Source organism: Rhizophagus irregularis, chromosome 28 (genome assembly GCF_026210795.1).
Source record: "Rhizophagus irregularis chromosome 28, complete sequence".
NCBI classification, from domain to species: Eukaryota; Fungi; Glomeromycota; class Glomeromycetes; order Glomerales; family Glomeraceae; genus Rhizophagus; species Rhizophagus irregularis.
In genome coordinates this window covers 2,959,689-2,980,933 of record NC_089456.1, presented here as the reverse complement: position 1 = coordinate 2,980,933, position 21,245 = coordinate 2,959,689, and the positions used below count along the sequence as shown (strand labels likewise).

Below are 21,245 nucleotides of genomic sequence, written 5' to 3'. Positions count from 1 at the left end.
ATAATTGAAAGAACGTTATAAAAAAAATGGTTTATGCAAAGAATGTAAGCATCTTAATACTGGTGCTTATTGGTAATGCTAAGCATTTTCAACAAAATTTCAAAAATTGGACTAGTGGAAATCATGAAGTTGATAAGTTAATTCAAAAAACACAACTTAAAGCCAAAGTAAGTCATGAAATGTTGGTGTGGATTGAATATGATAGATTTGAAAATATTGAATTCTTGATAAAAGGAGGATTTTGAACTATTTATAAAGCAATTTGGAAAGATGGATTTATAACAAATTGGGATTTTGAGAATAATAATTGCCTGGGTAAGAAGTAAAGCTTATTGTAGGGTATATGAGAATTTTCCAGTTGTTTTAAAATGTTTACATAATTCTCAAGATATTACATCCGATTTTTTAAGAGAAGTAAGTTTACTTATTTTGTATATAATTTTAAGATATTGTCCTATTATAAATATTAAACTATCTATTAATTTTTATTATGGATTCTTTTTTAGATTGAAACACATATGATTTTGTCAGAACATATAATTTTTACTATAGCATGGTGTTATGGCATTACTATAGATCCAGAATCTAAAAATTTTATGATAGTAATGGGATATGCAAATGATGGTAGTTTAAGACAATATTTAAATAATAGTTTTAATTCAACAAAATGGGAACGAAAAGTTGAATATTTTACAAAAAATTGCACAAGGCCTCGATAATATTCATCAAAAAGGGTTAATTCATTTAATTCATCGTGATTTTCATTGTGGTAATATATTAAGAAGCAGCGGATTTATTTTAATTACTGATTTAGGATTATGTCGACCAGTAAATGTAAAATCATCCCAAAATGAATGTAAAGAACTATATGGAGTATTACCCTATGTAGCACCAGAAGTTTTAAGAGGAAAAGGATACACTCAAGAAAGCGATATTTATGGATTTGGAATTATTGCATATGAAGTCTGTACAGGGCTTCCTCCTTATCATGATATTACTCATGATAAATTCTTAGCTATTAGCATTTGTCAAGGACTTAGGCCAAAATCAAATTATAAAATTCCCAATTAATTTTAAACATAATTAAACAATGTTGGGATGCTGATCCTTTAAAACGACCTAAATCAAATGAATTACATGGTTTATTATATGGTTTATATTCTTCAAGTGAAAATCATGAAATCAATAAGCAAATTGAAGAAGCAGACAAAATTAATGAAAAGTTGACATCATCATCATCATTATATACTGGTCCTACTCTTTCATATACTACAAATCCTCAAGCGGTTTTTACGAGTAGGCTTTTAGATTTTAAAAATCTTCCAGAACCAAAAAATGCTATTGATAACAAGGATGATGACAATTCATTTGGAGAATATTCAGGTAATTAATTTCCTAATTTACTTTACAAAAGCATTCTTTAAATATTTTATTTGACGTATATAATTATTTTTTTTTTTTATATTATAGAATCAATAGAAGCAATAGATTTTACTAAACTAGACCTAGGTACTTATATACATTAACCTTTTATTTGATTTATTTTATTAATAATATTATTTAATAATTTATTTTTCACTTATAGATAAAAGCAACTGATATTGTATCTATAAATGTGCCTATATACTGTAAAATGTTTAATTAATATCTTTCAAAAAAAATTTTATTTATTGTGGAAAATTGATATAACAAGATATAACGGAATTAGAGGTGCCAGAATTATTGAAACTGTTAATAGCAGTTGATGAACTTAATATTCAGTCTCATAATCCCTCATATTGAAAAATATTTAATTAAACATCAATACAAGTTTTTACAACAATATCCTATATGAATTCTTGAAAAAATTTATCAAATGAATCTTTTACAAGTTTATTGAATTATTGTCTTAATAAAATTTGTGAAGAAACCTGAAATATTATTTAGTACTGACAAGTTTATCAACTTAAAGGTACCTATAATTGAATTGCTTATAAAATGGGATGATTTATGTTTAGAAGAAATTGAAATATGGATAACTTATTAAAAACCTCTTTGATTTTCTTTATTATAATTAACATAATAAACGTTAGAATTAGCAATTATATGAGTGAAAATAAATTAATGTTTTACCTAAATTAACTTTCATCCTTACCCTAAACTAGGAAAACGGAAACCATTGAGAGCCCGTCGCTTAATACGCTTAAACGCTTAATAGTAACAATAATCTACATATATATATAAATGGTTACAAAAATGTGACAAAGTGTTACAAAATGTGTTGCTAAAAATAAAGCGTTACAAAAAATGTGATACAAAACATAAAAGGAAATAAGCAGGGGCTAAATTATAGTGATGTAGGTGGAAGGAAGGAAAATGCATGGGTTAAACCGGTACTACAAATTTATCTAGTTCCGTACAATAAATAGTCCTTCGCTACGCTCCGGACAACTAATTCTTAGCCCTAAGTTAATGTATTGAAAGTAAAAAAATAAGACTAACATTTTTCCTAAATCTGACATAAAAAAAAAAAGTAAATACTAGTAACTAATACATTATCCTACTAATCCTAACCCTAATTCTAAATCCTAACCCTAACCTCAAAATTATATAAAATAGTGGAATTTTTAACAGTAAACGCAGTTTTATCATTCCAACTAAGTTCATCAAAATGATTATTTAAATATTTGTTTAATGTGACACTATCTGCATATTCTAAACTAACAATTTTTTCATTTATTGCATTTCGTCTGAAAACATATAAGATAAAAATAAATTGTCGTATTAGAAAGAAAAGGTAATATATTTTGCCGATTTTTACATTTGTGATACTGTAACACTAGTGCCCGTGATAAATCACGTTGCCACCACTAGCTACACAAAATAATTCCTTAATTAATAGGTATCATAAAATAATATATGATGAAATTAAATATGTAAAATTCATTAATAAATCCCAAATCCATAATAAAATTCTAACCCCATTAGATTTCCCACTAACAAAATTATACTAATAAAATTTAAACCATAAAACTGCGATAATTTCCCATATTATCATTATTTCCATTGATTAATGTGGCAAACTTTTCACAATAAGAAAAGTGCGAAAAGAATCGGAAAATAAAAATAAAGTGATAAAACTAAAAAAAAGATAATTAATTAACCCTCAAAATCTTTTAAATTTATCCTCATTAAATTCTTCAAATTCCATCACTAATATAATCCTTAAAGTTCTTTTAATCTACTTCCATTGTAATCCTTTAAATAGATGATCAACATTTCATACTTAAATGATCTTCATCTCCGATCCCTTTTGTTATAATAAACTTCCATTACATTAATTACTTTCCTTTGTAACAATGAATCTCATTCTATAACCAAAACTAAACAAATAAACAAATAAAATTTTCATAGTTTTAACGTCATTTGCGGACCAGTAATCAAGATAAAATAAAATAAAATTTATATACTAAGATTAAATATAATACATAAATTATTTTTAATTTTATTCGAATTTCTCTTTAATAATTTACTTATGAGTTTGTTTGTCATTATTAAAGCGAAAAAAGAGTAGCGTTTTTCCAAGTAGCACGAGATATGAGCCTTTTTCTATCGGTTATATATTTTTAAAGTTCGAATATTCATAATATTCAGACATTAATTTTTCAAAATTATTAATTTTACAAACTAAAGAAGCGATTTAAGGGATTTTTAAAAGTTATTACAAATTATTTTGTAATACCAAAAAATCATCTGACAAATGATCACTTGCACGTTTGCCTTTTTATCTTTAATAATATAGAAATTAAAATAAAAGTTTATACAAGTTTAATGGTCATAAATTTTTAAAAAGTATTCAAGGGCCAATAAATATCATTTAAAGTTTTAATTTGATTGGTTTAATTAAATATATATATATATATATATATATATTTTTTTTAATTTTTTTCTTTTAAAAAAAGATATCTAAGTTTTATTTTCCTTGCTAAACGGGATTCATGAAATAGTACGAATTTCGTACGAATACGACTGTAATACTAAGATTATAATGCACCCTATATAAAGAAAGCGATATAACTATTCAATGCCGCTTAATACAACAGTCTGTCGTGCCCTAGGAAGCTGGGATATCTAACATGTTCTGCACTTCTGCACAAACATGACTGACATCCGACGACCAAGAGAAGGACGAATGGCAAGCCCAGCCAATATAGAAAACCACTTGAAGGAAAAAGGGAGGGAGGGAAGAAATATACCTAAAAAACCAACAAAGAAAATGAAAAAGTCTATAAATTTTATCTAGTATTAATCATCAAAATGCATAATCAAATGCATAGTACATGTACAATTGTACACACGGATACACCTCTATTTCATGGTCAGCAACAATTCGCTAATATTTTGTCCTTGTCGATGGGAACCATCGTATACCACTATTAGATGATTTAGACTTATGGGATGAGTTCTTATTGCTTTTAATTGTAGTAGAGCCTTCCTTGTCATTACTTTGAGATGACTATTTCAAAGAGTTTGACGTCGTCTTCCTATTTTTATTGGCATAAAGAGGAATGACACGAGATTAATAATTTTGAACATAAAGGGAGTTTCTAATGCATAATTAATACCTTCGATACCTTATGGTGATCCGTTGTGGTAACAGTTTTATAGCTGAAAATTCAGACATGACCTCGCGAGATTTTCCCTATCTCAGAGTCGCGCTTTGTGCATCGTATCGGGTACTAAGTTGATTTAGAACTTTTCTCTATTTTTCCTTTGCGGAAGAGCCCACTTCCTGGGGACCAACGTACGTGTACACTATTCAGTGTATAAGACCAAAGTCCCGATCAACGCTTTTCGCATTTTCGCCTTTTCGCGTAGAATTGCTACAGTGAATGGTTGATTTTGCGGCCTTACATTAGTGTTAGATCCCGTTTCACGATCGCTCTTAGGCAGTTTGTATTATTGTATGGATTTTACTTTGATAAAAATAAATACTATGATAAACGTGTCTCAACATTTACGATTACTAGAAGATCTTACGTTATTGTGGGCGCAGTTCCTAAATCGAAAATATCATGGTCATGTGAAATAAATTTGATTGGGCCATTTAGTCGTTATTCTTCGTCAGTAATACTTTAAATCAATCGCTCTCAATTATTACTTTTAGTTTTCTAGTACAAACTTCGGAATCCAATTGAAAAAGATTATTCTTTTACTCGTCACTTGTGAACAACATAGTTTTTAATAGCAAAATATTAATATGACACACTTCTTCGACCATTACTTTTAACTTAGACAAATGATCTTGTTCTGTCGTAAGAAATACTAAATAGCTACTTTTGAAAACCTTAATCCTGTACTGTAATTTTAATCCAAAGACAAAAATACATCTGAAAAAAAAAATAAGTACCGAAAAAAATTCTGAAAAAAAGGACAGTAATTCAGTCCAAAAAAGAGTGAAAAAAAAAAATTAAAAAATAACAATACGGTTTAAAAAAAAAGATCAAAAAAAATAATATAGGTCTTAAAAGACTGAAACAATAGGATTATTTAATAAAAAAAAAAATTTTCAGTTTGGAAAAAAAAGTAAACGTAAATGGGAAAAAATAAATTTCTCGATTTGAAAAAAAATTAAACCGAAAGAAAAGGGAGAAAAATTTTTTTCCGTTTGAAAAAAATGAAATCAAAAAAAAGCTAAAAATATTTGAATTAATAATCAAAAAAAAAATTCCGATTAAGGTAAAATTTCATTAACTGAAATCAGGCGGAAGCATGTTATGTCATGGGCTTTAATTATGGGATTTTCTAGATTTAATTAAAATTCGTTAATAATAACCAAAAAGGTAGTTTTGGTCTTTACGGTAAAAACTGAAGAAATAAAAAAAAAATTATTATTATAAAAATGGTTAGTCGTGATAATTAAGAAGAGCAGAATGACCGCAAATAAAATGCAATTAATAAGAAAAATTATACCCTTTTTGTTAGTATTAATCCATCAGAATAAAAAAAATCCAGGTTTAAAGATTGGTTATCGTAAATAGATCTGACGCTGTGACGCACCTTTTCAATGTTACACAATTCAAATTATTTATACAGGGTAATCTAAATATGACAATTTTTTTAATTAGATAGATTGTGAATAAAAATATAATATTATAGTTAAACAAGTTATTTATTGCCTTAAAATAATTTTAAGAAATGTTTGATTTTTCTAAAACAACCTTTTTCTTTGCCAAGACATTGTTAAACAGAAAGGATTAACTTTAATGATCTGCTATTCGTATATACAATGATATGAAGGGTCTTTATGTTCACATATAAGTAGTGGATCATCAAAAACACCTGAAACGTATTTAGAACTCCGATATGGGAACCTCCTGATAGATTCACAAATCTGCTTTAATGAAATAGGAAAAGTTTAATTTCATTTATTTATTGAATAACATTTCTATTATGATTTTTATCGAAGATCAAAATAATTTATAAAATTTTGTTGCCTTCCAGGTTTAATCATCGGAAGTATGATTCCGATTTAAACCCGTTATAAAAAAAACAAAATTGCCTCCTTAATTTTTTTAAAAAATGATGTCTCTTCGACCTTTTTATAATACCTTGATCTTACTTTTATTATCTTTTTTAATATACTCATATTTTACTAAAATAATTTTAGTTCTAGTAATTAACAGTGTATTCACATTAGACGTATTACCTTTGATTAAAAAAAAATGGCAAGAAAATGCTTTAATGGCATTAGTTTTACAATTAATGGGAAATGAATTGCTAAAGGAAATAACTTTCCTATTAATGTTAAGTTATTTGATGATAAGAAATATATTAAAATCAAAAAAGGGGGAAAGTATACGGGAAGGAATAGTTTTATCAATAATAATTGTCCTATTAATGGACAGAATCTTTTTGATAAATATGATAAAAAAAATATGGCAAGAAAGAGTTTTAATAACGATAGTTGTAAAATTAATGGAGAATAGATTGTTTAAAGACATGTTTTTATTCATCATATATATTCGTCTGCAGACAAGAATTATTTTCTCATCAGTTAGAAGAAAAAGTGCATGGAAAGAAATAATTTTAGCAATAATAATTTTCATATTAGTGGAGAGAAATTTTTTGATAACTACGATTGCACCAATGATAATTGTTAATTTTTCAATTAAAATTATGCCAAAATTATCACTGGAATTCAGTCAAAAAGAAAGCTATGCTCATATAATAGTGACTAACCTGTTACGAATAAGTAATATATGGATAGAATTGAGACTAATAATAATAATAATAATACACCTTTTAATAATAATAATATATTTTTTAATAAAAATTTATTTGAGAAATTTAAGAATACGAAGAATGATAACAATGGATCGTGATTTAAACATAGACGAAAGAAAAGAAAAGTATAGAAGTCGTGAGGTAATTTGTGAAAAAAATTGGAAACACGTTATTAATCATTATCATTGTATGGATTGTTTAGATGAGGAAACCGACGATAAAGAAAAAGCTCATCTACGATATGGGATATGCAAAGAGTGTTCTCAACCTAATACGGGAAGTATTATTTGGTGTTCTTTTTGCAACATAAAATATCTTCAACAAGACTTTGATAAGTGGACTAGTGAAAACGAAGATATTGATGAATTAATTAAAAATAGTCAACTTAAAGCATCGAGTACAAATGGTATAATAGAATGGATACCTTATAACAAATTTACTAATATTAAATATGTAGCTACCGGAGGTTTTGCTAAGGTGTATTCAGCCAATTGGATCGATGGATACATTAGGGGTTGGGATCTTGAAACTAAAAACTGGAAAAGAAAAAAGCAAAAGAAAGTTGCTTTAAAAGAATTGAATGGTTCTTCTAAAGACATAAGTAAAGGATTTCTTAATGAAGTAAGTAAAAGAAAACAAAAGGGAAATCTTAATTTAATTATTTATTGATCATGTCTTTTTTTATTAGTTAAAAACATTGGTAAAATTGCTTGAACTTAATCCTTTTATAGTACCACTATACGGCATTTCACAACATCCTGACACTAAGAATTTCATATTAGTATTTAAATATATAGATAATAATTTTCATAATATTCAAGGGTTCACTCCATCAGAAATACTTGAATCAAGATTAATAAATATTTGTATAAGTCTTAAGTTAATTCACTTAAATAATTTAGTTCATAGAGATTTGCACCTAGGTAACATTTTGCAAGATGATAAAAATACATATATAAGTGATTTTGGATTATGTAGGCCGGCAAATGAAATGAACGATCAAAATATTTATGGGGTATTGCCATATATAGCACCTGAAGTATTACGTAGAAAACCATATAATCTGACATTTATTCGTTGGGGATTATTATCAATACACTCATTTCTGGAAAAAAACCATTTAAAGATCGATTATATGATCGTTTTCTTATGATAGAAATTTGCCGTGATGGAAAACGTCCAGAAATTCGAGCTGAAATTCCATTAATTTTAAAAGATTTAATTCAAAAATGTTGGGATGAAATTCCAGAAAACCGTCCAACAATTGAGGAAATCATTGATGTTTTAACCTCTGAAGAATTATTTTATAAACTTTTAAATTTGCGCTTGGATTTGGCCGCACTTCCGTCATCATCAAGCGATACAAAACGACTTCTTGATGTACCAGATTCATCAGAACTAGAACCGATGCCAACAACGCAAATAGCAACAGGTACTGCAATCTATTCTAATATACATATTATTGCATATTGTTTATTTAATTTACTAAAAATTTATTTGAATTTGTATTCTTATTTGTATTTAGATGTGGTGGACAGCTAGGTATAGTTTATTTCAGCGGCAGTTTTAGTGTTCATCGTTTTTGTACTAGGTGGTGCGATGTTCCCTGAATGGGCTTATAATAAACAAATGAATATTTTTTTTTTACATTTTTGGAGACTTTAAATAAAAATGATCTAACGTTAATTGGAGTGATCGATAAATTTATCCCGTAATTGGAATATGTACATCATTATACCAAAAAAAACAACTACGTTAATTTTTTTTTTTTACTATTTTTACGTTCAAAGTTTTAATATTCAATGGAATTTCTTATAAAATATCAGTATAGAATCTCCTACGATCCAACCTTTAATTGATTTATCATCTTCGCTATATGTAACAACATATTTACCGTTAGGAGATAAAGATACTGAAGATATTTGTTTTCCATTGTGCGCGTTACGCGGGTCGCGTGGGTTGTGCGGCACAATATAATCATTATCAATGTTACTTGCTCTTGTTCCAAAGATGGACTGACTTACTAACCCATAAAAATGTTGATCCGTGTTTTATATTTCCCATGTTTTTTCCGTGAATGTATCATTTTCACGGAATTTTTACGAAAGCCACGGAGAAATAATGGAAATATTCGGATAATAAGGCTATATACAATATCGAGGTTAGACTGTAGATAGACGGATATGTAGTTAAATGTTTCTATATATTATATATTTTTATTAAATATCTAATAAAGAAACGCGTATAGAAATTGTACACTTTGTATTTGCCTCGACGGGTATGTCAAGTTGTTATTTTTAATCACAATCTTATATGTTTCTAACTGTCAGTCTTTTTTAGGCGGTAATCTGAGGATGAGATTTACTAATGGTGTTAATGTTGATGTCCATGACGTCAGCCAAAGATTTGATATTATAACTCCTTTGGTCAGAGATTTTATAGAAACCTGACAAAACATCAATAGCCCAAATTTTGGAGAATACCTTGATTAATGCACCAGAATTTTTAAATTACAGGATAATAAAAGTTTCAATGATTTGGGGACAGACTGTAGGGGTGGATTTCGATCCATTTAGAGAATATCTATGGAAACGAATTATGGTCTGGATTAGTTTGAATAGTTAGGACAGTGTATAAGTTGGATAATAGATCAAACTCAATTAATCTACAGGAAAGAGTTGAAAAAATAAAGAATCTGCAAATCAATTCTGCATAAATATTACTATGTTCGCAGCATATGGATATAAAGTTCTAACTATATAGGACAAACTACCCTGTGTGCCCAAAACATGAATCGTCTTCCCAGCCTTCCCATGAATCGATCTGAGAAAAAAAAAATCATATTAATTATATATTGAATGTTGCGACCAACACGGCAACACCGTGTCAGGAGGCGTAGTCACGCGGCTAGCTACATTGCCGGCAATCATTGTAGTGCAGCATCGTGCGCAAGTCGTAGTCCCACGATTGTAGCGGAAACGTAGTCCATCACCGTGCAGGAGGCGCTATAAGGGCGGAGCGCATGCTTACCTTAATAAATAAATAGGTAATAGTTTACCATTCAACTATCCCTATAATAAACAGAAATAGAAATGTTAGAAAACGTTTCTTAAAAACAAATTCAAAAAAAAATTAACACCACACTTTACCTCGTCAAGATAAAGTCCAGTTCGTCTAAGTCCGGCGTCCTACACGTATCTAAAAAAATGAAATAAAAAAAATTCGGTTTAAAAAACCGAAAAGAATGAAAAAAGGTTTCGGTTTAAAATAAAAAAATTTCAGTTTAAAAACCGTAAAAAAATTTGCAATCAGATCGCAGGTTATACTTATTTTCACCGATGTAAAATAATTCGGGAATAGTGATATCGGTCGAACCGGTCGAACCCATCCAATAATAAATAGTTATCGTTCAGTCCAATAGGATCATGCAGATTTTCATAAAACGATATTTTTATTAGCCATAGCAATAACACATGATTGATATAATAAAGTGGAGTAAAAAAATGGTGTAAATGAATATTTTGTAGGAAAAGTTTAAATAAAGCTTATAAAATGGATTAAAAATAGCATAAAAATGAAGCTTATTTATGATATTAATTAATGCATGATCGAAACGTCAGAACGATAACATGACTTAAAATTTTAGTATTAATTCAACATATTCCTTCTATGTAAATAATTATGCCGGCCAAAGCTAATTGCGAATAAATTTTTATTCTTTTGATTGTCAATTCACTTTACATTACTGATACACTATTTTGTACAATAATTTGAGATTTTAACTTGATAACATCAAATTTACAAAAATTTTATTTATTTGTGATGTGTAATAGTAAGCTTATATATGCTTCTCTTAGAATTGTCATAATATATCGTGATACTCTAATACTTTAAATTCTAAGATGTTTTAAATATTGAATTTTTGCTAATTTTTATAACGTCATTTTATTACTAATCAATAAAAAAAGCAAAAAGCTTGATTCTGAAGAATTCCGAGTATTAATCGATTAATTGTGAAATTGATAGAAATTGCTCTATATTTAAAAGATCTGGGAGAATTTTTACAGAAAATATAATACAAAAAAACATTCACTTGTATTTATTATTATGTGATGTTACCTATCTGATTCATTCACTTTACACGTTAAAGATATCATCATGATAATGGAATGACGTTACAAAAAAAAGGAAAATGAATTTATACAACTTCATGTTTAGGTGACACAATTCTTCGGGTTAAATTCTTTAATTATCACAAATATAATTTCAAACAACTAACAGCTGATATTAATTTCAAAAATCAATATTCTTTAATCGACGAAAATGGATCATCTGGTTGAGTATTGGACATCATGGCTATAAATATTGTATGTTATATTATTACACGTCGAAATTATCGAATTATTCTTTTTTATTAATTAAAATAATTAAAATAATTATAAAATTCTTTATTTTTTTGAAAGACAAATCCGAAGTTTTGAATTAAACGGACTGTTTATACAATTTTCACAATTATATCCCATTACTCTATATAATATTTCTGTGATTGATATACTATAATTACTCCTCTATTGTCGCTTTAAATAGTATAGAAGTGCAAAATTTGATCATTTCTCTTATAGAAATCTCTAATTATATTAACTGGTAAATTTAACCAACCTCGATAACACTGTCTAAAAAGAAAATGACCACGTAATTTTTAATTTTTCGTCATTATCCATATATTTTGAAAAGGATTTCCATTATAAATAATTTTGGTAATTAGGAAATTAATCCAAATTATATATTCATTTGATTATCGCTATTTATTCAAATTAAAATAAAATTAATAAATGCAAAAATATTAAAGGTTATCTTCAGTATAATAAATTCACTTTTAATTAACAAAAATTAATAGAAAATATCATGTATTATTACCTGTATATTATTCCTGGTTAAAAAATTACTCTGAAAATTGATTGCCTAATTATGAGTTGCGTCGAAGTTCTAATGTTTTTGAGTGATTTTCGTAGTGTTCAATAAGAAACCCTTTCATTATCGACAATTGAAGATGTGTATTAAGAAATCATATTTTATAAGTTAAAACAGAACTTTACATTGTTCACAATGTAAATATACTATAGCTTGCATGATTTATCTAAAATATTGATTGATAATTATATTTTAAATTGTAATCTTCAAAAAATTATGATCCAGCAGGAATTTAAGGTCTATTCCTCATCATACAATGTAGTAGTACGATGGTCCTTTCCTAAGTTTTAGAATTTTCTTCAGGTCGGTTTGATATTGCAGAAGAATGATCTTTACAATACAATATAACATAAAAGAATTGGGAGGCGTTAGTATTGAATTTTAAATTTCAACTGAAAATTTGAGATAAAATTTTAATCACCATTTCGGCACTTTTGACAAAAACGTGGATATTACCTTCTCTTTCCATTAGAAGTTTATTCTCTATTTGAGCTAAAGTGATAAACCGTTAAACCAAACACCTTTTGTTATACAGTCGAAAAAGAAAGGACGTGAACTTGATAGTTCTTAAAAGAATACCAGCCATAAGTATTAGATCTCGTGACTTTTGATCGTAAAGAAAATGCAACATAATCTATATTTTCGGATGTAATTTCTGCCACTTGTTTGAGTAATCATGAGTCCGTTATAATTATTATATCATAAAAATATTATATAAGGTCATGATAGGAATAGCTGCAATGATGATTATGGTGAAATGTGGATAATAGATAGTGCATCACTGTAAAGCGCAAGATGCTAAATATAGTTTTCTCCCTACTTCAAAATATGATACTACGCGCATTCTTTATAATAAAATAAATAAAATAATAAAATTCAATATCATTCAATATTAATCACGGCGTTAAATAACCAAGAACTAAAATCAAAATTTTTTTATTTACCAATAAATTGAAGGTATACATTTTTGAGATAGAGATTCCAAAGCGACGGATAATTCTTTCTTATACGTCGCCAAAAGAAAGTACAAATTCAAAGACTAATGAAGACTAATGAAGCTGGAACAAAATTAAATATAAATGATATATAAATATTCAATTGTTAGTTGCTACAAATAACTTACTGAATACTTTTTGTATAAATATTTAATATACAATTGCTGTAAATTCTCGCGCCGTTTCTAAAAAAGTTTTATTTTTTAAAACTGAAGCAGCACAGACAATACATGGCGCACTAACACACCACCTTCAACTGCAAATTCAGTTGCTACGTCCTTCATCCTATTCTGTTCTATTAAATTAAATAAAAATATTTAACGTGAAAATTATGAACGTAAAATAAATACAAAACTTGAAATTTTCTTACTAGCCTGATGCCCGACCACGTTTAAGATGCTTGAACATTGGGTTCAACGTTAGTAACTATAATGAGAAACTTATTTGATACGATAATTTTCCTATTTCTTCATCTAAAGCTCTTTGTATGGTTTCACTAGTTAGTTCCGAAACACAAAATGCATTCATTATCAGGATTAGTTACAAATCCCAGGTAGAATTAGTCCAACAATCACATAAAAAAAAAATTTTAATAAGTCAATAATTTTTCAAAAATAAAAATGATTCACTTCTTTGATAACCTGCCGTTTACCTTTAGATTAGAATTAACTTTAGCCATTCCCTGAGCAACAATAAACATAAAAGAGGAATACAAAGCCTTTAAAAGCGGAGTAGATATATGATATTCGAACATAATTTTTTCTAATAATCTTCTGTCGAATATTTAATCAAAAATGATGAATCACCCATTGATTTGATAGTAGCATTTCCATTGACGTAAATCAGTTTTTCGTCTAAATACAGAAATCGTAAATACAGAAATAAAGATTTAAAATAATAGTCACATTAGTTAGACACGATCGCAACTTTTGACTTAATTACCAATAGACTCCGAGAGGTTAATAAATAAATCTGTGAACTTCACATGCTTCTGATAAACCTACGTACCAAGCGAATCACAAATTCTACAAGTAACATATAATGATTTTAAATATTGTCGAATAATTGTTGTCATATAATAGTTTTTCGCTCACCATTTTTGATTTTAAAAGTCTCCTCTTACGTGGATACGTTTAAATTTATTAGATTGTTTTAAATAACTTGTACGCACTATTGAATACTCTTTAGTATGATTTAATAATCTAAATTTTAAATTGAAATGAAGAAAAAATATTAATTAGAATATCATTTTATTATTTTTAACGAAATAAATCAAATTTCAATATACCCAATAAAGTTATATAAGCATTACGTAGTTTAGTTTCGTAAATTTGTCTTAATAACGGAAAATATACCGAAACATTAGGTAATCTCCTCCAGCATTATATGCCGAAATCATTATCGTTTCTTTGTTATTCAAATTTATTATAATCTACCGGCCAACTCGGTTAAATATCTTTTACATAACTTGACACCAAATATGAACCTTATTAGTGATTTATTTGCTTTCTCAAGGGTTTTTGTCTTGTAATTTACATACTATACAAAGGAATGTAGTTACTTCAATTTTGATTTCGCGTTAGAGTTATAAAAAAATATTTGTCGATCACTTCATTAATTGCAGATTATGATTTTACCGCTTGTGTCAGTCGTGTGACTTAATTACTTAGCCGCATATATATATTCATGTCTCACATATCTCAATAAGGAGTGGAGTGAATGTAGGCGTAAATGTTTTGAACTGTACACAATAATTGCGGTACAAAATAAATGTCTGAAAAAAAAAAGTTCGTCCTTTAATTTTTAAAATGTCTTTCAAGACAGTAAATATTCAAATTGTAAATGGTTTGTCTCCACAATGTATTTCAAAAGAATTAAATCTAGAAGATATATTATCCGATATTCGTAATAGTGATGATGATATTAGTGATAAATTGTCATTTTTAACAAAATTAAGTAATGGTGAGCACGCTAAAATAGAAAGTGAAGTTGAAAAATATTTTCGGTTAAAAGAAATTATAACAATCGACGATGATCAATATATTTTATATTTAAAAATAAACTCGGATTGGAAATTTTTTAATGATAATTGTAAATTAGAATATGGATGTACTATGAGTTTCGATGGAATTAAGAAAGCTAATAAAAGAGCATTTGTAATGAAAGATTGTGAATTAACTAAAATTAGTGTTGAAGGATATAAAAAAGCTCAACTTAAATTTTGGAGTAAAGATGACTGGATGATGAAAACAAATTTATTTTTCAGTGGCTCAGATAATGTAAAGAATTTTGTTTATATGGGATTATCACTTGAAAGTGAGTCAAAGAAAAATGAAGATTTTGATGACAAAGTTTATTCAGTATATGAATATACAGAAGTTGGAAAAGCACTTATAAAATTTCGGGAATATATAGAACCAACAGAAGAATTTATTAAAGAAATAAAAGATGGCATAAAATCCGGTAATCCAAAAAAAGAATTTAGGAAAATTATGAAAGAATATGGACAATTCATTCCAACTGAAATCATTTTGGGAGGAAGAGTTTATTTCAAAGGTGTAAACCCTGGAGCAATAATTTCTGTTCGTGAGTCTAAAAAAATTATGAGAACAATTGGAGGAAAACATCTTGGTGGTAAAACCTTTAATGAAAAATATTGGATGGAATCTTTAAATGATTATCAAAATTGGGATATTATAGAATTAAAAAATCCTATTATCATATTTAAACTTTTACCCGAAGATATGTATAAAAAAATAATTTCTTCTCTCGGAAAAAGAATTCTACATAAACGTCAGAGGGACTATTCATGGAATCCTGGAATGACCAACATCTATGATTTTATTGATGAATTGTTGTTAAAAATCGTTCATAAAAAAGATGCTGATTGGGACATTTTTGCAACAGTCATTAATGTTCACGATTCAAAAGATGTTTTTTTTAACTGTCAAATTTTAAAATCAGGAAAGACAAAACCAAGTACTTTAATTCATTGTATTCAAAAAGATTTTCAACTACGCGAATATAGTTTGATGATTGTTTATGTGGTTATCGGTTATGATACAGATTTTAAATACATTTATTCAAATAAAAATAAGGTTGAATTAAGGAAGTTTGTTTATGACACGGAAAATTGCGAGTTTGATAGTATACCATTACAGCGTGAACTTGTTTCAATGATAAGAGATGGTAATCCTTTCATTGGAATTCCTATATTAAATAGTTTAAATCCTTCAAATGAATCTCTTGTAATTGGACATAACTTTCGCAAGACATCGAATAATGAATTTAAAATAGACTTATTTTCTTATTGCACAAAAACACATCGTTACGTTAATTTACCTAAATTTACTTTTTATACTCTTGTTATTTTAAATAATGATGTAAATAATCCTCCTTTTGAATTTATAAAGTGGGGAAACCCATTTATTAATTATAAATACTCTTGGAATATCCCATGCGCCAGTCTATATTTGATAAATGGTGATAATTATAGTCCAATTTTTTTAAATCAAAGCCGTAAACAATTTAACATAGGATATGTTGATTGTAAATGTAATAAAACTTGTTTTATTTGTAACTACAAAACTAAAAGAATATCAAATACCGATCAAATTAGTTGTACAATAATAAATAATTGGTGGTGAAATGATTATGTAATTTAATTTATCAATAAAAAACAATTTTATGTAAACAAGAACATAAATCTTTTCATTCTACATTTCGAGAAAGTGACCCTTTCCAGAATTTCTGCTTATAAGAAGATTCTAGTTAGATATATACTATCAAGAATAAAATGAGATTATTGGACCACAAATTAACACCTTTATATGACATACCGCGTTTTAAATACCATCGTGCACAAATATAAATTTAAATACTTTAATGATAATATAAATGTTAACCAAAATAAATCAAATAAATACAACAACGAAAATACAAATCAAAATAAACGTAAATATAATAATAATGGTTAAATTTAATTAATGATATCTTTTAATTCAAGCAAATTTTCCATTTCTTCCCTTAAAAAATATTTATCCTTTAAAGCTTCTGGTATAGTTTGATGATATGATAACAAATGGTCAATTTCAGGGTAACAAATTCGTTCACTATTATAATCATGAAATTGCATAAATCGAACATAATCTATTTCCTATAAATCGATAAATAATATTATTATTAATTTACAATATAAATTAACCAACGGAAATTAAGTAAATATAAATATACCATATCAATAGAATTTGTTTCGATTGAGAGTTGTATCCATCCTGGGTTATTAATGTATAAATAATAAAATGACGTGTACTCAATCCAACCTAATCCCTTAAGTTTTAATAAATCTTCATACTTTAAGATATATTCCAGTGAATTATCTTCATTTGAATTCTATAATTAAAATATAATATTTAGTTATTATAATTAATATAATAATAGAATTTTAATAGTTAACAAACTTACTTCTTCTTTTTCTTCTTGTTTAAACGTAAATTTTACATAACAATCATCTGATATTATTTCTTTAACATTAATTTTCCAAATAATCCCATAATGTATTTTTAATAGAAGAATATCATAAAATTTTGGTAAGGTAAAATCTAACAAATTTAAGTTTTTATCCAAATTCATAAGGTTTGAAATAAAATAAACCTTTTTTACTACATTAAATTAAGACGTTAACTATTATTTAATTAGTTTAAAGAAATAATAATATATAATGAGTGCACAAACCTTCAAACATATAAATATTAAATTTATCAACAATTCCAAATTTTATAAGTTTATCATCGTTAATTTTACAAACTTCACACAAGTATAACCAAAAATCAGAATATTTTCGTAATAAATAAACAAATGAAAAATTTTCATTATCTAATTCAAACAATCTATTCAATTCTAATTTCGCATCAACGTATCTTCTTAATTCAATATTTATTTTACATCTAATAAAAAGTAGTGATTTATCATCATTAATCTCATTGATTTCTGTAATAATATTATTATTTATATCTATAAAATTATTTTTGTCAGTAATATTTTTTAAGTGATAAAAATGCATTTTAGCTAAACTATTATTAGAATCCAATTCTGTACATTTCTTGAAAGCTACTATGGCATTATTAATATCTTCAGTCACATAGTATACTATTCCTTTATAATAATAAGCTTTACTATTAAAAGAATTTAATTGTATAACTCTATTAAGATCCAATAAAGCTTCATCATATTTTTTCAGAATACAATAGGTGATAGCCTTTTTAATCAAGATATGAATATTCTCGGGATCAATTTCATTTGCTTTTGTAAAATATTTTATTGATTCATTATATCTTCTTAATTTATTAAGAATTTCTCCATAATAACATAAAATTAATGAATCTTTCTTATTAATACTTAACAATCTATCCAACATTTCCAGTGTATTTAAATAATTTTCTTGCTTTTCATAAACATAAGCACAATTTTTAAGACATAAATAATTATTTGGATAATTTCGTAATGCAACCCCGAAATTTTCTATGGCTTTATTACGATAATTTTCTGATTCTTTATAATTGTTTTCTGATTCAAAGAGATAACTGTTTCCAAGTATTATATATTGTTTATTAATATTAGACTCCCGATATCTTAAATAATCTATTACTCTTCCATACATATTTTCTCTGAAATACATTTCTCCATGAATATACCAAGCAATTGAATTTTTTCCGTTTAATTTAATGGCTTCATCTAAATAAAAATGTGCTTGCTCATAATTACCAAGACATCTATAAATATAGGCTAAAACGCATCTTAAAGAATAACTTTTAGGAAAGAAGTTTAAAAAATCTTTACACAAACTTTCAGCTTTTTCATAATTCTTTTCACCTATTTCTTTTATAATATTTTGATATGTTGGATGTTGTTTTTTCGAAAATCTTGGAAACAGTGATGATAATGATACACGTGAATTTAATTTAATTGCGTTAAAAAAAATCTTTTTTTTAGTTAACATTTGATCAGCTTCCGAATTATCTGAATCATCACTATCATTTTGATTATTTATTACTTGATCCGAATCTTCTGACTGTAAATTAGCTTCAACAAATTTTTGGTGCAAATTATTATAAATAGTAGTCTGTGGTAAATATTTCACGTCAACATTCTTAATTTCTTCTCGACATATAGGGCATTCTTTTAATCTTTTTAAATCATTTAACGAAATTTCATGCTGACATTTTAAAATACATAATTGGTCTGTTGGCTCCAAACTAATAGGATCAGCCATTTCATCAGCAATTTCTTTTAATATCGGCGTTTGCTCTCTTTGCAAACATTTCCCTTTCCCTTTCCTTTTTCCTTTTTCATTATCATTAATTGGCAGTTTGAAGTCTATATTTAATTGTGCAAAATCTTCAAAACACTTTTCTCTAACAAATTCTAATAAAATTTGAAACTTTTCCGAAGAATCTGTTGATTTAGTTTCTCTTAGCTTTTGTGTATATTGATCAAAATCGATTTTTATCATTGAGAATAATTCATTATTAATATTATATAGATGTAATAATATCTCAATTGCTTTAAATTGAATGAAGCTACTTGGAGCTTTATTGAGTGATTCAATTGCCAAATAATAACAAAGACCATACGTGGATTTTCGAGTAGATTTTTGGATATAACTTTGTGCGAGATCTAATATTCCAAACCATAAAGTATGTGGTAATGCAAGAGGTTCATTTCCAACAAGATCATTTAAAAAACTTCCGGCATTCATTAAAACTTCTACAAGTTCATTTGATATTTCATCAAATTTGGATTGAGAATTTAAAATAGACTTATCCACAACGTTGGCCCATTCTATTTCCAAATTTCCCCAGAAATATTCCATTAATGTCATCTCTTCAATTTTCTTATTAATTACAGAATCTTCAGATAAGGCAAAAAGATTATATCGAATTATCAGCATAATTCTCCAACCTACATAATAAGATGCTATTGGATATTTAAAACTTAAGCCTTGGCGTAAATGAGTAATTAACGATGGAATTGCTTTTGGAATTCCGGTTACTGAAGAAGGTATATTCAATGCAGCTTTAAGACATTCTTTAACTCTTCGTAACATTTCTCGAAACCAAGTTTCATCATCACGTAAACTGTGTAATGTATCTCGTAAGTGAATTAATAGGAAGTCAATGTTATAATTTCGTTTTTGAAAAATAACTTTATCATTTTCTTGTGATTGATTAAATTGATTTGATCTAAAAACATTTTCAAGTCCTTCACTAATAACTTGTGTAGTTTTACGGTGAAATTCTGCAAATTTTGTCAGAGAATTGTAAACTTTATCTCGAAGTTCTTTACTAAGTACTATCGATGAAAAACATATCCGTTCTAAAACCGCCACCAAAGTTCTTAAATGTAATTCTAATCTAATTACGATTTCCATTGAATGATGATCAAATGGAGTATGATCAGCCAAAGCTTTTAATAAATTTGTTAAAACGGTGGATGAAAATTTATTTGTAAGGTCTTCGATAAGTAATCTAAGAGCATATAAATATTCTGGTTTAGTTAGATTTTTTTCAAGCTCTTCTGCTTTATTATTGGGTGTAATAAATCCATCTGCTTCTAATTTTTGTAGGATAAAGTTGGTGAATACATTTTTGTGCGGAGTAGTCTTAGACATAATCGAATTATTACTAGGTGCGGTACTAGGTTTCTTACTAGAAGAACCTCCGCTCTATAAATTGTGTATACAAAATATATAAGCATATTGTAAAAATTTTATATAAACTCGAAATATCACTCAAAATTATGATGGAAATTTTATTTACCTGGTCTGATATTTCTTCCATATTTTTATTACTGGAAATACCTAAAAATATTTAAAATACTACGGGATATTAAAAAACAAATGCATGTAATATAAATTGGCGTAAATGTTTTGTACATTGTGTCATTATAATTTTGTAACATTATCTTGCCTAAAAAATAGCAATGTAATGAATGGGGATCGACAATTATGCTCGT

The 21,245-nt window shown here is 27.0% G+C and overlaps 5 protein-coding genes across 6 annotated transcripts; 3 read left to right on the top strand and 2 right to left on the bottom strand.

Moving 5' to 3' along the window:
• Nucleotides 1–518: 518 nt before the first annotated feature.
• Nucleotides 519–1,599, top strand: OCT59_019278 (uncharacterized protein; the record flags this gene model as incomplete). The annotated part of the gene is made up of 5 exons (XM_066135920.1): nucleotides 519–624; nucleotides 710–963; nucleotides 1,191–1,383; nucleotides 1,471–1,509; nucleotides 1,586–1,599. 5 exons carry the CDS (start codon nucleotides 519–521, stop codon nucleotides 1,597–1,599), a joined length of 606 nt encoding a protein of 201 aa, XP_066005165.1.
• Nucleotides 1,600–7,344: 5,745 nt separating this feature from the next.
• On the top strand, nucleotides 7,345–8,808 carry OCT59_019277 (uncharacterized protein; the record flags this gene model as incomplete). Of its 2 annotated transcripts, XM_066135919.1 has the most annotated exons (5): nucleotides 7,345–7,546; nucleotides 7,724–7,887; nucleotides 7,955–8,189; nucleotides 8,423–8,698; nucleotides 8,792–8,808. In XM_066135919.1, the coding sequence occupies 5 exons, from the start codon at nucleotides 7,345–7,347 to the stop codon at nucleotides 8,806–8,808; spliced, it is 894 nt and encodes a 297-aa protein (XP_066005164.1). The 2 variants fall into 2 exon arrangements, with proteins under 2 accessions (XP_066005164.1, XP_066005163.1); XM_066135918.1 differs by lacking the exons at nucleotides 7,345–7,546; nucleotides 7,724–7,887; nucleotides 7,955–8,189 and having other exon boundaries at nucleotides 8,416–8,698.
• A 5,186-nt stretch (nucleotides 8,809–13,994) lies between these two features.
• Nucleotides 13,995–14,920, bottom strand: OCT59_019276 (uncharacterized protein; the record flags this gene model as incomplete). Its single annotated transcript, XM_066135917.1, has 7 exons — nucleotides 13,995–14,086; nucleotides 14,175–14,181; nucleotides 14,241–14,257; nucleotides 14,327–14,350; nucleotides 14,669–14,699; nucleotides 14,773–14,792; nucleotides 14,899–14,920. The coding sequence occupies 7 exons, from the start codon at nucleotides 14,918–14,920 to the stop codon at nucleotides 13,995–13,997; spliced, it is 213 nt and encodes a 70-aa protein (XP_066005162.1).
• A 2-nt stretch (nucleotides 14,921–14,922) lies between these two features.
• Nucleotides 14,923–17,049, top strand: OCT59_019275 (uncharacterized protein). The gene has a single exon (XM_025312617.2). The coding sequence runs from the start codon at nucleotides 15,041–15,043 to the stop codon at nucleotides 16,877–16,879; it is 1,839 nt and encodes a 612-aa protein (XP_025189211.2). The 5' UTR covers nucleotides 14,923–15,040; the 3' UTR covers nucleotides 16,880–17,049.
• Nucleotides 17,050–17,211: 162 nt separating this feature from the next.
• OCT59_019274 (uncharacterized protein) lies at nucleotides 17,212–21,070 on the bottom strand (the record flags this gene model as incomplete). Its single annotated transcript, XM_066135916.1, has 5 exons — nucleotides 17,212–17,388; nucleotides 17,466–17,624; nucleotides 17,697–17,893; nucleotides 17,967–20,955; nucleotides 21,050–21,070. 5 exons carry the CDS (start codon nucleotides 21,068–21,070, stop codon nucleotides 17,212–17,214), a joined length of 3,543 nt encoding a protein of 1,180 aa, XP_066005161.1.
• Between the last annotated feature and the right edge of the window lie 175 nt (nucleotides 21,071–21,245).